The sequence below is a fragment of the Heteronotia binoei genome, chromosome 13 (assembly GCF_032191835.1).
Source record: "Heteronotia binoei isolate CCM8104 ecotype False Entrance Well chromosome 13, APGP_CSIRO_Hbin_v1, whole genome shotgun sequence".
Lineage (NCBI taxonomy): Eukaryota > Metazoa > Chordata > Lepidosauria > Squamata > Gekkonidae > Heteronotia > Heteronotia binoei.
The window spans coordinates 45,287,356-45,303,560 of NC_083235.1; the positions used below are offsets into that span (position 1 = coordinate 45,287,356).

Consider the following 16,205-nt stretch of genomic DNA (forward strand, 5'->3'; position numbering starts at 1 on the left):
ATATATTTCGCTGGCCACTGTTAAAACAGGAAGCTGATGTAGATTGGCCTGATCCTTCTTTATGTTTGTCATCTGTGGACACTGCAAACATGGATACAAAACATTCCCAGGTTTGATTAGCCAGCAAGAATCAGCTGCATAACCTTTAATTCCCCCTCTGCCCTTAGACTGCCTCTCTCTGTCCTGTCCCTTGAGCCCGCCCACCCACTCCCATGATCTCTGACTAGAAAACACCCCTTCAACAACATCCTCTTATTCTCCAGAGTTCTCTCCATCTGAGGCTACAAATCAGCCACAGCAACACCTGGCAGGGAGGAGCATGCTCAACTAGGAGACCTAGGGATGGGTGGGACAACCTGACACAGCATCTCACAACCTCCTTGAAGAAAATGGGGGAATATTGATGGGGGCCAAGGTCTGGGCCTTGCTCTCACCCTCCTGCCAGCCTGTTCTAGGATGCTAGCATGGACAATGTGGGCTCAGAGATCAGCCTAGCAATCTTTCAGAACCCACCCCCATCCCTCCAAAAATTTATGTCCACGACATTGTCTGCTACAAAGAAGCTACTGTATGGGCCAGAGAGCTCATTAAAAAGGCAATACCAGGCAAGCGCTGGGCTCCCCTCCCCCTCATAAATCTGTTAGTCACGCTAAATGCCTGCAGCCCCTAGGTTGCTCTCTCTGCTTCATGCCTTCCCTCCTCCCAAAGCAGCTAGGCAATGGGGCTTTGATTCATAGCAGAGGGAGGCCAGAATAAGCCACTTTTGTTTTATTATTCATGAGTAGTGCAGATCCCACAAGAGCATGTGTTTGTCTATGTATATTTGTAGATGCTGGAGAGGAGCCGTTTCCAGGCACTGCCTTGCCTTTCTGCAAGGCAGTCTCCCTGCCTGGCTCAAGAAAACATGTTTGGATTGCGTACTTCTGGACTGGGATTCCATTGGCTCACAAAGACAGAAGATTTGGGAGAAACCAGAGTCTTCCAAAATGACAACAACTGGCACTACAGTGTGAGCTCAGTATGTCCTACTAATCTGATATTTTGGTAATGCCAGTCATGTATTGCTGGCTCCTTGACTCCTCTACAGCCAGGATCATGCACAGCAATAGGGCATCCAGTCAAGCACTTCTCACGTTCTCAGTTCAGAGATTGTATAGTAAAGGAGAAATGCAGTGAGTACCCTGAAAAAGCAAGTATCTTTTCTATAGCCATAAATTGTAGGTCCAGCCTCCCCTTGTACTAATCCTACAACTACCACTCCCTGAGCAAAGAGCAGGTGGTGCAACGGGTGGCAGTACATGATAAAACTGTGGTGCCTGTGGGCTATGGAGACCAGATGTGGGCTAGATCTCCATTTGCCCCTCCCCTTAAAACCTCAGGTCAGGGCTGTGGCTTACCTATCATGATTTGCCTACATAAATCTGTGAGCAGAAACAACTGACCTATGGCTAATGGTACACTGTGGAAAGGCATAGCCAGAACAACAAAAAGTAAGAATGCTTGCAGGAAAGGCAGAGCAATATGGAGACTTCACTGCTGATTGATCCACTTTCTCCTAACTTCCTGTATTGTCAATCAGCAGGTATATGTGAGAAACTTTTGTTTGGGGGCATCCTGCAGGTATGGTTGAACAGGTATGGCTGAATATTTGTGTGATACAGCCTGAGAGCAGTTCCAACCTAGTCATTAGATACAGTTCTGTGGCCCAAAGTGGAGATGAAAGAGCATAAACTATGCTCCCAAACAAAGTCCTGTCATCCATACACTTTAACATGCAGCTGCATGAGTGAATCCATGGGTGAGTCACTTCTGCACTTGGCAAGAAAGAACTGTTGTAGCACTCAGGAGAAGTGTAGTTACTGCCTGTTAAAAGGCTAGGACACTGGGACTGAGATGGGAATGGGGGCTATGCCTGAGGGAGGAGGTTGTCCTTGAAAAAGAGCAAGCTGTAAAGGTTGCAAAACAAGCAACTGGTGGGGGGGAAACCCAAAAGTAACAGCAATATTGCTGTTGCAACAAAAATTGTAAAATGATGCCAAGAGAAAAGAGAAATGCGGAACAAACAAATGTTGCTTGATTCTGTGAAATTTTCACTGTAACTGATGGCTGCTGTCCTAGGTTTTAATTCTGTGTTCATTCCCTAGAACTGTGTCCCTCCATGCACCTAATTATGGCATATTTTGGTTCCTATGATTACACATGCCCTTTTTAAAAATATAGTTATTAAAATCACTCTTGGTAGAGTCTCGATGTTCAAATATTCTCTTGTTCTGTCTTGAGACACCAGCATATCCATATTTGATGGAGATAAATCTTCATTTCCAGTTTCACATGTAAACTGTTCCAAACTGTTAATCTTTTGGTCTGCTATGTCATCAGTCTGCACCAAATATGAACTTGGGGTCATGTGTTGCTATGTCACTTTTGTTTCCCCACTCCATGGTGACAAATAAGTCTTCCACACATGAGGAAAGGAAAAGCTCGCACTTTTACCATATCTGTGTCTCATATCTCCATTTCACTCTCCTTTCCCCTAGTGAGGCTGTAACAATGGTGCTGAGATAGGCAGTTTGGTTCTCAAATGTCTACCCACTAGAAATTGTGCAGGTGGCCCTGTCTCTCTTATAGGTACAGTCTGTAATACAATAGGCTCTGCCCTGTTAATAGACAAGAAGCTGAAAGGTCCTCCCAGAAGGAGGAACCTTCTGAAATGAATGAATTGTAGATGTGGCTTGTGTGTTTATTTCTATGGAGTTCTGATAAACATCCTGGACTTCAAAAAAACATATTTGTAATCTGTATTACCATCCCAGTGATCTTTTAGAGCCCTCTATTAAATTAAAAATTGGTTGCATGCAAGGCTTTTTTTGTAGAAAAAGCCCAGCAGGAATTCATTTGCATATTAGGCCACACCCCCTGATAGCACCCTTGTTTCACACATGGCTTTTTGTAGACAAAGCCCAGCAGGAACTCATTTGCATATTAAGACACTCCCTCTGATGCCAAGCCAGCCGGAACTGTGTTCCTATGCATTCCTGCTCAAAAAAAGAGCCCTGGTTGCATGTTTACATTATCTGCTGATACTTCCCAGAAATGGTTAATTTGCATCCACTCAGAGAGAACTTTGCATTACTGAACAAAATGCAAAGAACATGAACCCATTTATTTATTTTAATGTCATCCACCTTTCCTCCCTGGAAAAGAGGATGACCATGTAAACTGCCTTGAGCTCCTTGGCAATGACAGAAGGGGGCGGGTGACATGTTAGGCCAAGGACATCAGAGGACAAAAGAGCACATAAACTTCATTTGCATCTTGGATTGGATCCTGTTGGGTTATTTCTACTTGCACAAACTGGGCCATTTTTGTCAATTCCCCCATCCCTTTGGAGACTTCTGAATCATGCCCTTCCTAGGGATCCCCTGTCCTCCTGGAGAAGCATGAGGTGTGCATTTTTGACCACATTGAGAAGGGGAAGCGAGGACATTATGCTTTGTGAACAGAAAGATTTGTGCCATGCTCTTTCAACAAATAGGGTTGCCAGTCCCCAGGTGGGAGTGGGAGGGGGGGTCTCCCAATTTCGTGGGCTCCTGACACCAACAACCAGGTCCCAGCACACTGTCCCCAATATGATGGCATCATACAGAAGTGACATCTTCATGCCAAGGATGTTTCACAGCAACACTCTGGTATTTTGGGAAAACTCTAGGGTAACCATGCAATGTCCCCGGCATGATGGCATCATTTCTGTATGAAGTCATCACATTGAGGACATCGCACATGGCAATGTCGCCCCACCCCACCCCCACTCCTGAAAAGCTCCCTCCCACCCCCTGCCAGAGAGAGCCTAGGACCTGGCCGTCCTATTCATCAAACTCTGGCAGAATGAACCTGCTCAGGCCTGCAGGCTCTGTTCATCTAGGGTTTCCAAGTCCAATTCAAAACATATCTGGGGACTTTGGGGGTGGAACCAGGAGACTTTGGGGGTGGAGTCAAGAGCAAGGGTGTGACAAGCATAATTGAACTCCAAAGGGAGTTCCGGCCATCACATTTAAAGGAACCACACACCTTTTTAAATGCCTTCCTTCCATAGGCAACATGAAAGATAGGGGCACCTTATTTTGGGGCTCACAGAATTGGACCCCCTGGTCCAATAGTTTTGAAACTTGGGAGGTATTTTGGGGAGAGGCGCTGGATGCTATACAGAAACTTTGGTGCTTTTACCTCAAAACCCAATCCCCCCCCCCTCCAAGAGCCCTAGATACCCACAGATCAATTCTCCATTATTTCTTATGGGAATAAGTCTCCATAGAGAATAATAGAGTTCCCAGCAGACATTTCCCTCCCCCTGCTTTCTGATGACCCTGAAGCGGGGGGGGGAGGAACTCCAAACCGGGGGATCCCCTGCCCCCACCTGGGGATTGGCAACCCTAGTTTAATCCTGCCTTCCAAGGTTTTTCCAACCTTTGGAGAGGCTTTTCTCTCTCCCCATAACATGCCACAACCATCTGACCTTTGCACAGAATTGCCCACTGGGAGGATCAGGACTCCCAGATTTCCTCCCAAGTTCTGAGGCCTTGCCCTTGTGTCTTCTGCTGCCCAGCTTCTTGTCACCATGGGCACAGTTTACCGACTTGTGTGCCCTTGGAGGAAGAGCCACTTGCCAACTGTCTGTCTTCCCCCTGGCACCCCTTTTTAAAATAGCATGTCTGAGATGGTGGAGGTCTATGTGGTACAGAGAACTACAGCCAGCATTTTAAGTAATAAAGTATTTATTTAAAAGCAGGGCTTTTTTGGAGGAAAGAGCTCAGGAGGAACTAATTTGCCACACCCCTGGACATCACCATTGTTTCATGCAGAGCTTTTTTGTAGAAGAAGCCCAGCAGGACTCATTTGCATATTAGGCCACACCCCCTGACACCAAGCTAGCCAGAACTGCGGTCCTGTGCTAGCTCAAAAAGTTCTTGCTCAAAAAAAAACTCTGTTTAAAAGAGAATGACAGGTAGCTGAGGTGAGCCTGGAAAGCCACTGACTGACTTCCTCCTTTCCAGCCTGTTCTTTGACCAGAGGAGGGGAAACCCTGTTAAAATGCAAAGTGGAGGTTTGTTTCTTTCAACCTTCCCTTTAAAAAATTAATTTGTTTACAACTTTTATTATAGAACCAGATAAAATATGCTTGTGTAGCAGACGATAACAAAACCCTTCAAACAAAAATCTGCCAACAGCCCTTGGTAAGCAGTCATATCCCAAGCCTTCAGAAAATGCCACTTCTGAAATGCAAAGCCCTATAGGCCTTCAAAAAAGCTGGAAAGGATGGGGCTTTCTGGTCTGAAGGTGAAAGAAGGAACTCAGTTGCTGCAACCTGCTTTTAAATTAACAAGTTTGGATCCAGGGACATCCCTAAACTCTTCACCTGATCACCTAATGGCAATCCCATTAGAGCAATCCCAATTAGAACATCAAAATGACCTCCATCTTGTCTGGATTCAGTTTGAGCTTGTTTAACTGTGTCCAAGACTGAAGTTTGAATGACTATGTGAAAGATGATAAAGGATGGACTGATCGATCTACAGTATTGCCCTATTGAAGAAATGATTGTTGACATCATGACGAAGCCACTTGACAGACTGAAGTTTGAATGACCACGTGAAAGATGATAAAGGATGGACTGATCGATCTACAGTATTGCCCTATTGAAGAAATGATTGTTGACATCATGACGAAGCCGCTTGACAGACTGAAGTTTGAATGACTACGTGAAAGCATGAACTTAACTGAAATTGCTAATGACTGAAATGTTGTAGCTTGAGAAGGGGACGGTTGGAAAGCAAGCTATACACATTTCAGTCATTATAGAGTTAACTGTTTGTGTTTACCTAAAAGACAGATGTGATGTACTGTAACTTAGATCCAGTTAAGATGTCTCTGTTCCAAACCCGGGAAAAATGTAAGCATTGCATTGGTCAGAAAGTACCTAGGTGTGAAAAGCTTTGATCTCGTATGCAAGATCAATTGCCTAGTTTCCTGTTCCCAAAATTGCTTTCTGGGAAGAAGAAGAAGCCAGGAGAAAAAGACTCATAAATTAGCCATGTAACCAAGGAGATATAGTTAACCAAGCTAGTGAGCTAAGTTTTATTTTTTTTACTTCTAAGTACCTTTTCCTTATGTTTTATGCTAGTAAACTTTATTTCTTTTGATAAGCAATCGTCTCTGACTCATCTATGCAAACTCCAAGCCTCTAATTTAAACGAATCCCAACAAAATTGGTAGCCAGGGGGCGGTTTGATTTGTTTGCATAGTTTGAATAAGAATACGTAGAGAAGGAAAGGTTAGATCAGAAGGCTTCTTTTGGGATGCAGAGTTAGTTTCGCCTGACGGAAAAACCTCCATGAGCAGGGGAAAGCCACAGCCCCCGCTCAGAGCCTTAAGTCGCCAAGCATCTGATCTACAGCACAAAAGGAGCATCTTCCTGCTGATCCTTCCTGACAACTGCCAGTCAAAGACAGAGAGATACAGAATGCAGCTTTTTGAATCTTCACAAGCAGCTCTCCAGCCAAGATGATGTCCAATCCTAGAAGCAGCTCATCCTCTCCTGATCAATCTCACTTGGGAGCCATGAGTACTACAATCTCCAAAATCAATATCCCACATTTTCAGATCCCCACCTTAAATGCTAACAACCATCGATGATGGCAAACAAGAATAAAAACTGCCTTGCAGATGCATGAAGCTGAGGAAGTTTTAAATAATGATGTGCCAGAACAGGAGCGAGAATTTATTAAACGAGATGCAATTGGGAAAACACTAATTTTGAACTCTGTCTCTGAATGTGAATGCCCAATGATTGTAGATTGCAATACATCAAAGGAGATGTAGAAAATGTTGGAAAATCAGTACAAGCAGAGCTCAGATACACAGGTCTTATTCCTAAGAAGGCACCTGCACAATTTTAAATTGCATGAAGGTGAATCTATGTCTAAACATTTAGATAATATCATGCAAACTGTGTCTGAACTCAAAATCTCTGAGGACCCACCTTCTAATCGGGAAGTTAATGCCTCCATTTTGAACAACCTACCACAAAGCTATCACAGTCATCTGGATGTACTGCAGTCACAGAAAGAGTTAACCCCTGAGTATGCTGTGAATTACTTAAGGGAAGAGGGAAATACCAATAAAATGTCAGTTTTAAGAGTGCATCCTGGGAAAGGAAATGTTAGATGTTTTATGTGCAAGAAAACAGGCCATAAAGCAATATCCTGCAGATATAGAAATATTCAAAATCATAAAGCAAGCTCTTGTATTGAGGCAGCAACATCTAGTGGCCAAGTGGAGAACAGCAACCAACAAAAACATGATTTTAAATCTGAAGAGCCAGCAGCTAAGAATGCCAAGACTAAGAATGTGTCTGATAGAAATCCTACATATGCAATTACTGAATCAAATGCAAATCTTGAAAATCAGTGGATGCTTGATTCGGCTACATATCTTCATGTGTGGAATCGAAAGGAATATTTTGTTGAATTGGATGAAAACAATTGCCCAAAATTAGAGCAAGCCAATGGACAACTACTGAAAGTTGAAGGAAGTGGGACAGTGATATTAAATGTTATGGATGAAAGTCAAGAAATTAAAATGGTTACACTAACAGAGTGTGCATTTGCCCCTGAAGCTGTCAACAACCTAGTCTCAACCAAATGAATTGACAGAAGAAATCATGAGATTGTACTCAGAAAGACAAATGGAAATATTGTTTGATTAATAAACAATTTTATTAGTAACATATGGTAGCAAAACTATCTCTACAACTTATAAAAACTTAAAGTAAAAGAAAAAACTTTCTACCCCATATCTTACTTTTCCCCCTCCCCTCCCCCCATTACTTGACCCCCGCCAGTGTTATTTACTTAAAGGAAACAAATATTAAAGGTACATTTAACTATTAAAGAAAAAAAAACAACCAACAGTTATATTCTTATTTTAAAAAACCTTAATCATTGTCAAAAATTATCCAATGTCCTTTTATTTTCCACTCTTTTTCTACGTATCTTCTGAATTTCTTCCACGCCAACTTAAAAAGTTCCAAATCATAGTCTCTTAATTTTCTTGTTAATTTGTCCATTTCACTCCATGACATAACTTTTGTAATCCAATCCCATTTCTCTGGTATTTTTTCTTGCTTCCACAGCTGCGCATACAATGTCCTAGCAGCTGAGAGCAAGTACCATATTAAAGTTCTGTCTACAAATGGAAATATTGTTGATCCTGAATTTGGAACTGAACTTATGCTTGAAGTAGTTGATGGTCTTCATTATCTAAAGCTTGTTGATGTTGATGATGTACAAAATGATGATGAAAATGTTACTGATGTAATTAATGTTGATGGATCAGTTTATAATACCATGCAATCTCTATGTAAGCATAAATCATGTCTTTTTAAAAATGGCATATAACCTTGGGTCACCATAATATGCAAAGTGTGGAAAAAATTTTGAAGAAATGTAACATTGATTTTGTTTATTGTAATCAACTGCAATCTAGTTGTGATGTAGGTCTTAAAGCAAAAGGTAATGCACCAAAGTACACAGGCAAGAATACTGTACACAATGAACAATTTCTAGAAATGGTGTTCTCAGATCTTGTGGGACCAATTAAAGAATCAGCTGGAGGAAACAAATTTTTCTTAACCTTCATAGAAGCAAAATCAAGATATGTCTTTGTGCACTTAATTATGTCTTTGTGTACTTAATTAAATTTTTGACAAATTTAAAGCCTATGTTGCAGCTGTGAAAAACAAATTTGGCAAAGTTCCAGAAATATTATTTACAGACAATGGAACTGAATATAGCAGCACTGAGTTCCAAAGATTCATGGAACAAAATGGCATTGAACATAGAACTACTATATCCTATTCACCACAACAAAATGGCACAGCTGAGAGACTAAACAGAACCATTTAAGGAATGGCTCGTTCTATGCTAATGCAGTCTGAACTACCCAACTATATATGGGCTGAAGCTGTGAATACTGCCGTATATTTGCATAATAGAGTGCCTTCCAAAGTCACAGGCCAATCACCATTTCAGATATGGTATGGCAAACAACCTGGTTTAAAACAATTAAGACCATTCGGTTCTAAAGCATACACATTTGTACCAAAGGAGAAAAGGGGAAAACTAGACCCCAGAGCAGAACTTGGTATACTTGTGGGCTTTGCTACTGGTGGAAGAGGATACAGAATCCTAGACCCTAACACACGTAAAGTCAAAGAGTGCAATGTGGTGCACATAGATGGCAACAGTATATTGCAAGCTCCTAAGCAAGCTGACTCCATGATACAGACTGATCAGAATCCTGTAGAGGATGCTCTTTTCATTGACTTGGTTACCAGACAACCTGCAGAGACCACCTGTGATCAGGCAGGTCCACCTTCACAAGGAAGCATCGAATCAGAAGGGAAAGCAGGAAGCTCTAGACCAAGAGAAGCTGAAACTACAACTACTACTGTAAGAACATCAGCAAGGAGTAAGAAAGATGTACCTCCACCAAGACTTGGCATTTGTGCAACAGTGCAACCTGCCAAAGTGCTGTCAATCTGGAAAGAAATAAGTCGACTACCTGATCCAGAATGAAAGAAATTGATGGATGCAGTGAATGAAGAAATACAGTCATTACATGAAAAGCAAGCTTGGACACTTGCAAACCTACCTCCTGAAAGAGAAGCTAATGGCTATAAATGGATACTCAAAGTAAAATACAATCCGGATGGCAGCGTGGAATGATATAAAGCACGTTTAGTGGCAAAACGATACAAGCAAGAATATGGAATTGACTACACAGATACCTTCACACCTGTCATAAGTCATGTTGCTTTCAGAACACTGTTATCAATAGCAGCCTCAAGAGGTATGGAAGTTGAACACGTGGACATTAAAACAGCTTTCCTCAATGGAGATTTAACAGAGGAAATCTATATGGAACAACCTGAAGGATTTGAAGATCAAGGAAAGGAAAAACTTGTGTGTAAACTTCAAAAAGGAATTTATGGATTAAAACAAGCAGCAAAAGGATGGTCAGATAAGCTAACAGAACTACTAAAGAAGCAAGGATTTCAACAAGAAAAATCAGAACCCTGTTTGTTTACAAGACTCAAAAATGGACAATACCAATATGTACTGACGTACGTTGACGATCTGATTTTATGTTGCTACAACAAAGAAGACATTAAAGAAACAGCTGATGAACTGAACAAAGATGTAGAAGTCAAACAACTGGGAAATGAAAATATTACCTTGGAATACAAATAGAAAGAGCTGAAGATGGAAGTTTTGTGCTGAATCAAAAATACAAAATTATGGACTTGGTTGAATCCATGGGAATAAAGAAACATGGAAATATAAACACACCACTTGAACAAGCCTACATAACTTGGAAAGAAGGAAAATTGCTTGAAAACAGTCATGAATATAGAGAAGCAATTGGAAAACTACTATACTTAAGCAGAATCTCAAGACCAGATATATCAACTGCAGTTGGAATCTTAAGTAGAAAGACAAGCTCACCAAATAATCTTGATAGGAATGCAATAAAGAGACTGGCAAGATATCTATTCAAACCTGCTGATTACAAGTTACTAATTCCAGCTTGTGACAACCCAAGACTAATAGTCTACATGGACGCCAACTTTGGGAGAAATGAAGAAGATGGAAAATCAACAAATGGCAATGTATTCTTCTATGGAGAGTGTGATTGACTGGAACACTAAGAAACAAAAGTTTGTAGCTCAATCTACAATGAAGCTGAATGTGTGTCAGCCCAAAAGGCATGCAATGAACTAGAATGGATTATTTTTCTTCTAAAGGAATTTGGAATAGAGGAACCCAAACCAATACTGATGTATGACGACAACCAAGCATCCATAAGTATATGCAAAGCTGAAAACATGAAATTAGACAACAAATATATTGTCATAAAATGTTTACTTGTGCAAAAGATGATAAAGGATGGACTGATCAATCTACAGTATTGCCCTACTGAAGAAATGATTGTTGACATCATGATGAAGCTGCTTGACAGACTGAAGTTTGAACGACTACATGAAAACATGAACTTAACTGAAATTGCTAATGACTGGAATGTTGTAGCTTGAGAAGGGGATTGTTGGAAAGCAAGCTATACACATTTCAGTCATTATAGAGTTAACTGTTTGTGTTTACCTAAAAGATGGATGTGATGTACTGTAACTTAGATCCAGTTAGGATGTCTCTGTTCCAAACCCGGGAAAGATGTAAGCATTGCATTGGTCAGAAAGTATCTAGGTGTGAAAAGCTTTGATCTGATAGTGCCATTTGGAGACAATGTTCTCTAATTCCTAGAATATACTTTATTCATTTACTCTCTAGGATGTGTAATCTTTCCCCAAATTTAAAATGTAATCCTATTTTATAATTTGAGACCCTTAAAAACAGCAATAAATCTGCGATGTAAAACCTGTTTGGTGTTTCAGTCCCTCTAGTACATCTATTTAGAGCTCTGAATACATTGTGTGTTGCAAAATACTATTGTTACAATGCCTTACTTGAATGTATTAATAACTTTATTAAATTACTTTTACTCCTAATCTAAAAAAAAATAATGTCACACCATTATTATGGAAATCTCCAACTTGTGCTCTAGGGTTGCCAGCCCTGGGTTGGAAAATACCTGGAGACTTTGGGGGTGGATCTGGGAGAAGGTGGAATCTGGGGAGGGAAGGGGCCTCAGCAAGGTGCAATACCATAAAGTCTGCACTTTCAAGCAGCCATTTTTTCCAGAGGATCTGTTTGCTGGAGATCAGTTGTAAAACTGGAAGATCTCCTGGCCCCACCTGGAGGATTAACAATGATAATGGAGAGAACCATAGATGTTGAGATAGGATGAGACTTCAGCAGGGTATAATGCCAGAGCACATGTCTTAAAGTTGCCGTTTTCTCCCCAGGAGCAGATCTCTGTCTTCTGGAGCTACAATTTTGGGAGATCTCTGGACCCCAGCTGGAGACTAGTAACCCTACTGGATGGGCATGGGCCCACTGCTCACTCTCAGCCTATTATCTCACAGCATTGCTGTTAAGATAAAATGGAAGCAGGGAGAGCTATCTGTGACGAGACGAGCTCTTTAGAGGAAGGGTGGGAAATGTATTTAGAGGTATTAAATAAGTAATTGTCAATTTGGCTACATCTTCATTTTGTAAACCCACCGTTGGTTTCAGTTGAAAATCCCACTGTGATCATTTACCATTTTTGCTGAACTGGTTTTATCAAGCATTTTTGTGTTGAATTAGGTTGATTATGATTTATGTTTATTAAGCATTCATTTATGTTGGTTTTATTATTGTGCCATTAGAAAGCAGTCTTGAGCTCTCCTTTGGTGCCAAAAGACATGTTTTAAATATTTTAATAATTCAATAAGTGGTTACAAAAGGTTAATAACCATGCCAAAGAGAAGAAAATTCCTTGCCAGTCCTTCCCCTATTGAGCTGTTTTTGGTGAATAGCCACTAAATGTCCAGATATTAATCTTGCTTGGGGTGGGATTCATTATATATCCAGAGACACGACATGGGAGCGATGGTATTCATACAGCAGCTGCAAGAAGGTGAATGTAGGACTGCCATCCAGCCATCTGCACTTTGCCCATAACCTAGCCCTGACCTGGTACTCAGAAGGATGAGGTTAGAGGAGACACCTCCAGGGACCTAAATCAATCCCCCAACTTCCCTTCCTGCCTGAATTATAGTGCCCTTTTTTGTGATGGTGATGACCAAGCAGTAAAGGGCAGCTGACCTTGAATAAGACCACCAGACTTGCTTGCTGTTTCTACCACACCCTGATCAGAAGGTGAAAGATCAGGCCTTTAATTCCTGAAGAAGCTTGGCTATGATTTAATGCATGCATCCCATGCTCTGTCCAGAGAATGACTTCATCTTGCAAGTGCATCACCAGCAGGTGTTTCGGGATCTAGAAAAATCTAGGGTCTCAGTCGACTCCCATCTTGGCATGCTGCAGAGCATGCCAAGATGCTGCAAGAGCATGCCAAGGCACAGGTACAAAGAAATGCAAAACAAAGACTTTGGTGACAAAGAAAGCCACACAACAGGGACACAAAATGGGTAAGATTTTGTGGCACAGACATTTTCAGGCTTCCAAACAGCACTGAATTCTACCTCAGGATAACTACAATGGAAGTCTGCACACCTCCTCACCATGGCTGGCCAGCTGGCAGTCCTTGGGGCAGCTAGGCCTTCTGAAACAACTGGCCTCTGGTGGCCCCATCATATTTTAACCAATATTTGTTGATCACAGTGTCACTGGTAAGAAACAGAAGCAATGAGACTCCATTTCATACACATTCCACTGTGATTCTCTCTCATGTGTCAGAAAAGGCAAAGAACCACCACCAATTTACCTCTTGAGAAGATCTCTCAGGATGTATAATCCTCAAAAAAAAAAAAAAAAACCCCACCCAGTCAGTGACTGCATACCACCCAAATACACCATATATATATACTCCAAGCAGCATCTGATGCAAAGTGGGAGTCTGCAGTGGGTGGGGAAAATTGACAGAAATCATCGGCACCATCCTCTTCTGTAAATAGAAACACCATTCCATTGGAGGAAATGCAGTTGGATGCACTCTGCTGTAACTGCACCCCATGTCGCTGTGTGAAGTGAGCCAGTGTGGTGTAGTGGGTTAAGTGTGTGGACTCTTACCTGGGAGAACCAGGTTTGATTCCCTACTCCTCCACATGCAAGTGCTGGAGTAACCTTGGGTCAATTATAACTCCCTCAGAGCTGTTCTGCTCAAGAGGAATTCTTGGAGAGCTCTCTCAGTCTCACCTACTTCACAAGGTGTCTATCGTGGGGAGGGGAAGGGAGAGGAGATTGTAAACCACTCTGAGACTCCTTCAAGTAGTGAAAGGCAGGGTATAAATTCAATCTCTTCTTTCTTCTTAAGGAAAGGGAGAAGGAAGGGAGCCACTCTCCTCTAAACCATGCTCTTCTTCCTGAGAGGACCATGCATTTCAGCACTGGGCCATTCGGGGGTAAACAGGAGTGGCTACCAATACAATTGAGAGCATCCCAATCTATGAGTCTTTGCAGGCTCCCAGCAGGGATGACACCAAATTTCTCACCCTGTGAAATTTCTCTCTTGTGAAAGGCAAACCCTGTGCTGGTTTATTTTTGTACCAAATCAGCATTCTGCTTTATACATTGTTATACATTGTTTTATGGAGTTTTTAATGCTTTTATTGTGATATTCAGAGTTGTTTTTGAGCAGGAACACACAGGAATGCAGTTCCAGGTGGCATCAGGGGGTGTGGCTTAATATGCAAATGAATCCCTGCTGTGCTTTTTCTACAAAAAGTCCTGGTGATATTGTATAGTGTTATGTTGTAACGCACCCTGAACCTCCCTTGGCAGGATGGGCAGGATAAAAATCCCATCAAATAAGCAAACAAATAATATACATACATTATAGGTACAAATGGCAAATAATAACACTACCTGTGTATATCATACAAGTGATTCCACAAAATGATTCTACACAGATAACCAAAAACATTGACAAATGTAAACAAAATATAAAACGAAATTAAATGGGGAACATTTGTGTATTCATCACCCAAGCAAGAGCAACTTCAAATGGGCACATAGTGAAAGCTCCTGTAGCCTTTAAGCAGGAGCTGTGAGCTCATGTGATGAGGTCTTATTGACCTCATAGGAGCCCAGAGAGGGGGCTACAGGAACAGGGAACAAAGGGCCAGAGAGCCAGGCAGCATGACTAGGCCAGTAGCAAGAGTGCTAAATGCAAGAGATTAGAGCAGATCTTGATCCAGGGCTCCAGTCCCAACTTCTCCACCATGTTGGTGCTAATGGAAGTCACTCTTCTCTTACTGGCCACACACACTTCCTATATAAATATGGCAGTTACTAGTCCAGAAGCCACCACACTAGACCACATCTCCGAGCTCTTGAACCCAGAGGAATGTCGTGAGTTCTACATTCGGATTGCTGTTACCCAAAAAGATGTCAAAGAACCACTTGAGAAGGATCCATTCCCTCCAAGCCAATGGCAAGAAATCTCTAGCATGGCCCAGTGCAAAGAAACCCTAAACCATTGGCTGGAGATGGAAAGAGGTACTGTTGATTGGGATCGGCTGGCCCGAGCTCTCCGGCAAATTGGCCGTCCTGATGTCTCCAGGGAGTTAAAGAAGAGCCTCAACAAGAACAGGAGCTTGGAACCCAAATGGAATGTGGAAGACAACCAAACCGTAGAAACAGTAAAGTCAGCTCTGCTCATTCAAAACAAGGCACCCCATCAGAGAAGGCGCCACAGCCCCATCCACAATAATAGAAAGGGACTTCTGAAGGAGATGGGCTGGGATATGAAAACTTTCTTTATGCGGTTGTTCCCTGCACCTTGGCACAAACTGAACATACAGGAGTGCATTGGACCAGCCACCCGTGTAATCCTTGTTAGTTTTCTCACAGGACTGATCCTCTGGCTGGTTTCTGTATATTATGTCATTTGCTGGAACTTGGGACAATGTCTATTTGCCAGTGGAGTTCACTACAACACACCCTCCCCTCAGCAGAACATGAATTTCACTATGATTTTGAATGACCAACTCAGTGAATCTTCTTTGGATGAAGGGGAGGAAGATCCAGACACATCAGGGGATGAGCTAGCAACTGATGTTGAATTTTGACTCAAGGAAGGTGAAACACACAGTAAAGTTGAATTCATTAAATAAATTCACTCATGAATCTTCGAACTGACTCCAGTCTACTTGTTTGTTTGTTTGTTAATTTCTGGTCCACCCTATTCTGCAAGCGGGCTCAGGGCGGATTACAACAGACTTAAACAATAACAATAAGCAATAAAAATTAGGAATAAATTTAAACAGTTAAAACCAGGGGTGGCCAAACTGCAGTTTGGGAGCCACATGTGACTCAAGTGTGGCTCTTGATGTCTCCACTGCCCCTTTGACTGGCTTGGAGAAGGCATTAGTCATTTAAAACTCTTCCCCAAGCCAGCCGGTGGCTTGGAGAATGCATTTAAAGTTAAAATTGCTTTGTTTCCACCCCTCTCTCCCTTTCTGTCTTGCTGGTCTTAAACACCTGATGTTCATGTTTTGCAGCTCTCAAACATCTGATGTTTATTCT

General features: G+C 41.8%; 1 protein-coding gene across 1 annotated transcript; it reads left to right on the plus strand.

Moving 5' to 3' along the window:
• The first annotated feature begins 14,759 nt into the window (after nucleotides 1-14,759).
• On the plus strand, nucleotides 14,760-15,790 carry TMDD1 (transmembrane and death domain 1). Its single transcript, XM_060252840.1, has one exon. The coding sequence runs from the start codon at nucleotides 14,900-14,902 to the stop codon at nucleotides 15,746-15,748; it is 849 nt and encodes a 282-aa protein (XP_060108823.1). The 5' UTR covers nucleotides 14,760-14,899; the 3' UTR covers nucleotides 15,749-15,790.
• Nucleotides 15,791-16,205: the final 415 nt, after the last annotated feature.

What these genes read in the sequence shown, in the direction of transcription:
- TMDD1 (XM_060252840.1), top strand. Translation starts at nt 14,900, where the DNA reads ATGTTGGTGCTAATGGAAGTCACTCTTCTCTTACTGGCCACACACACT.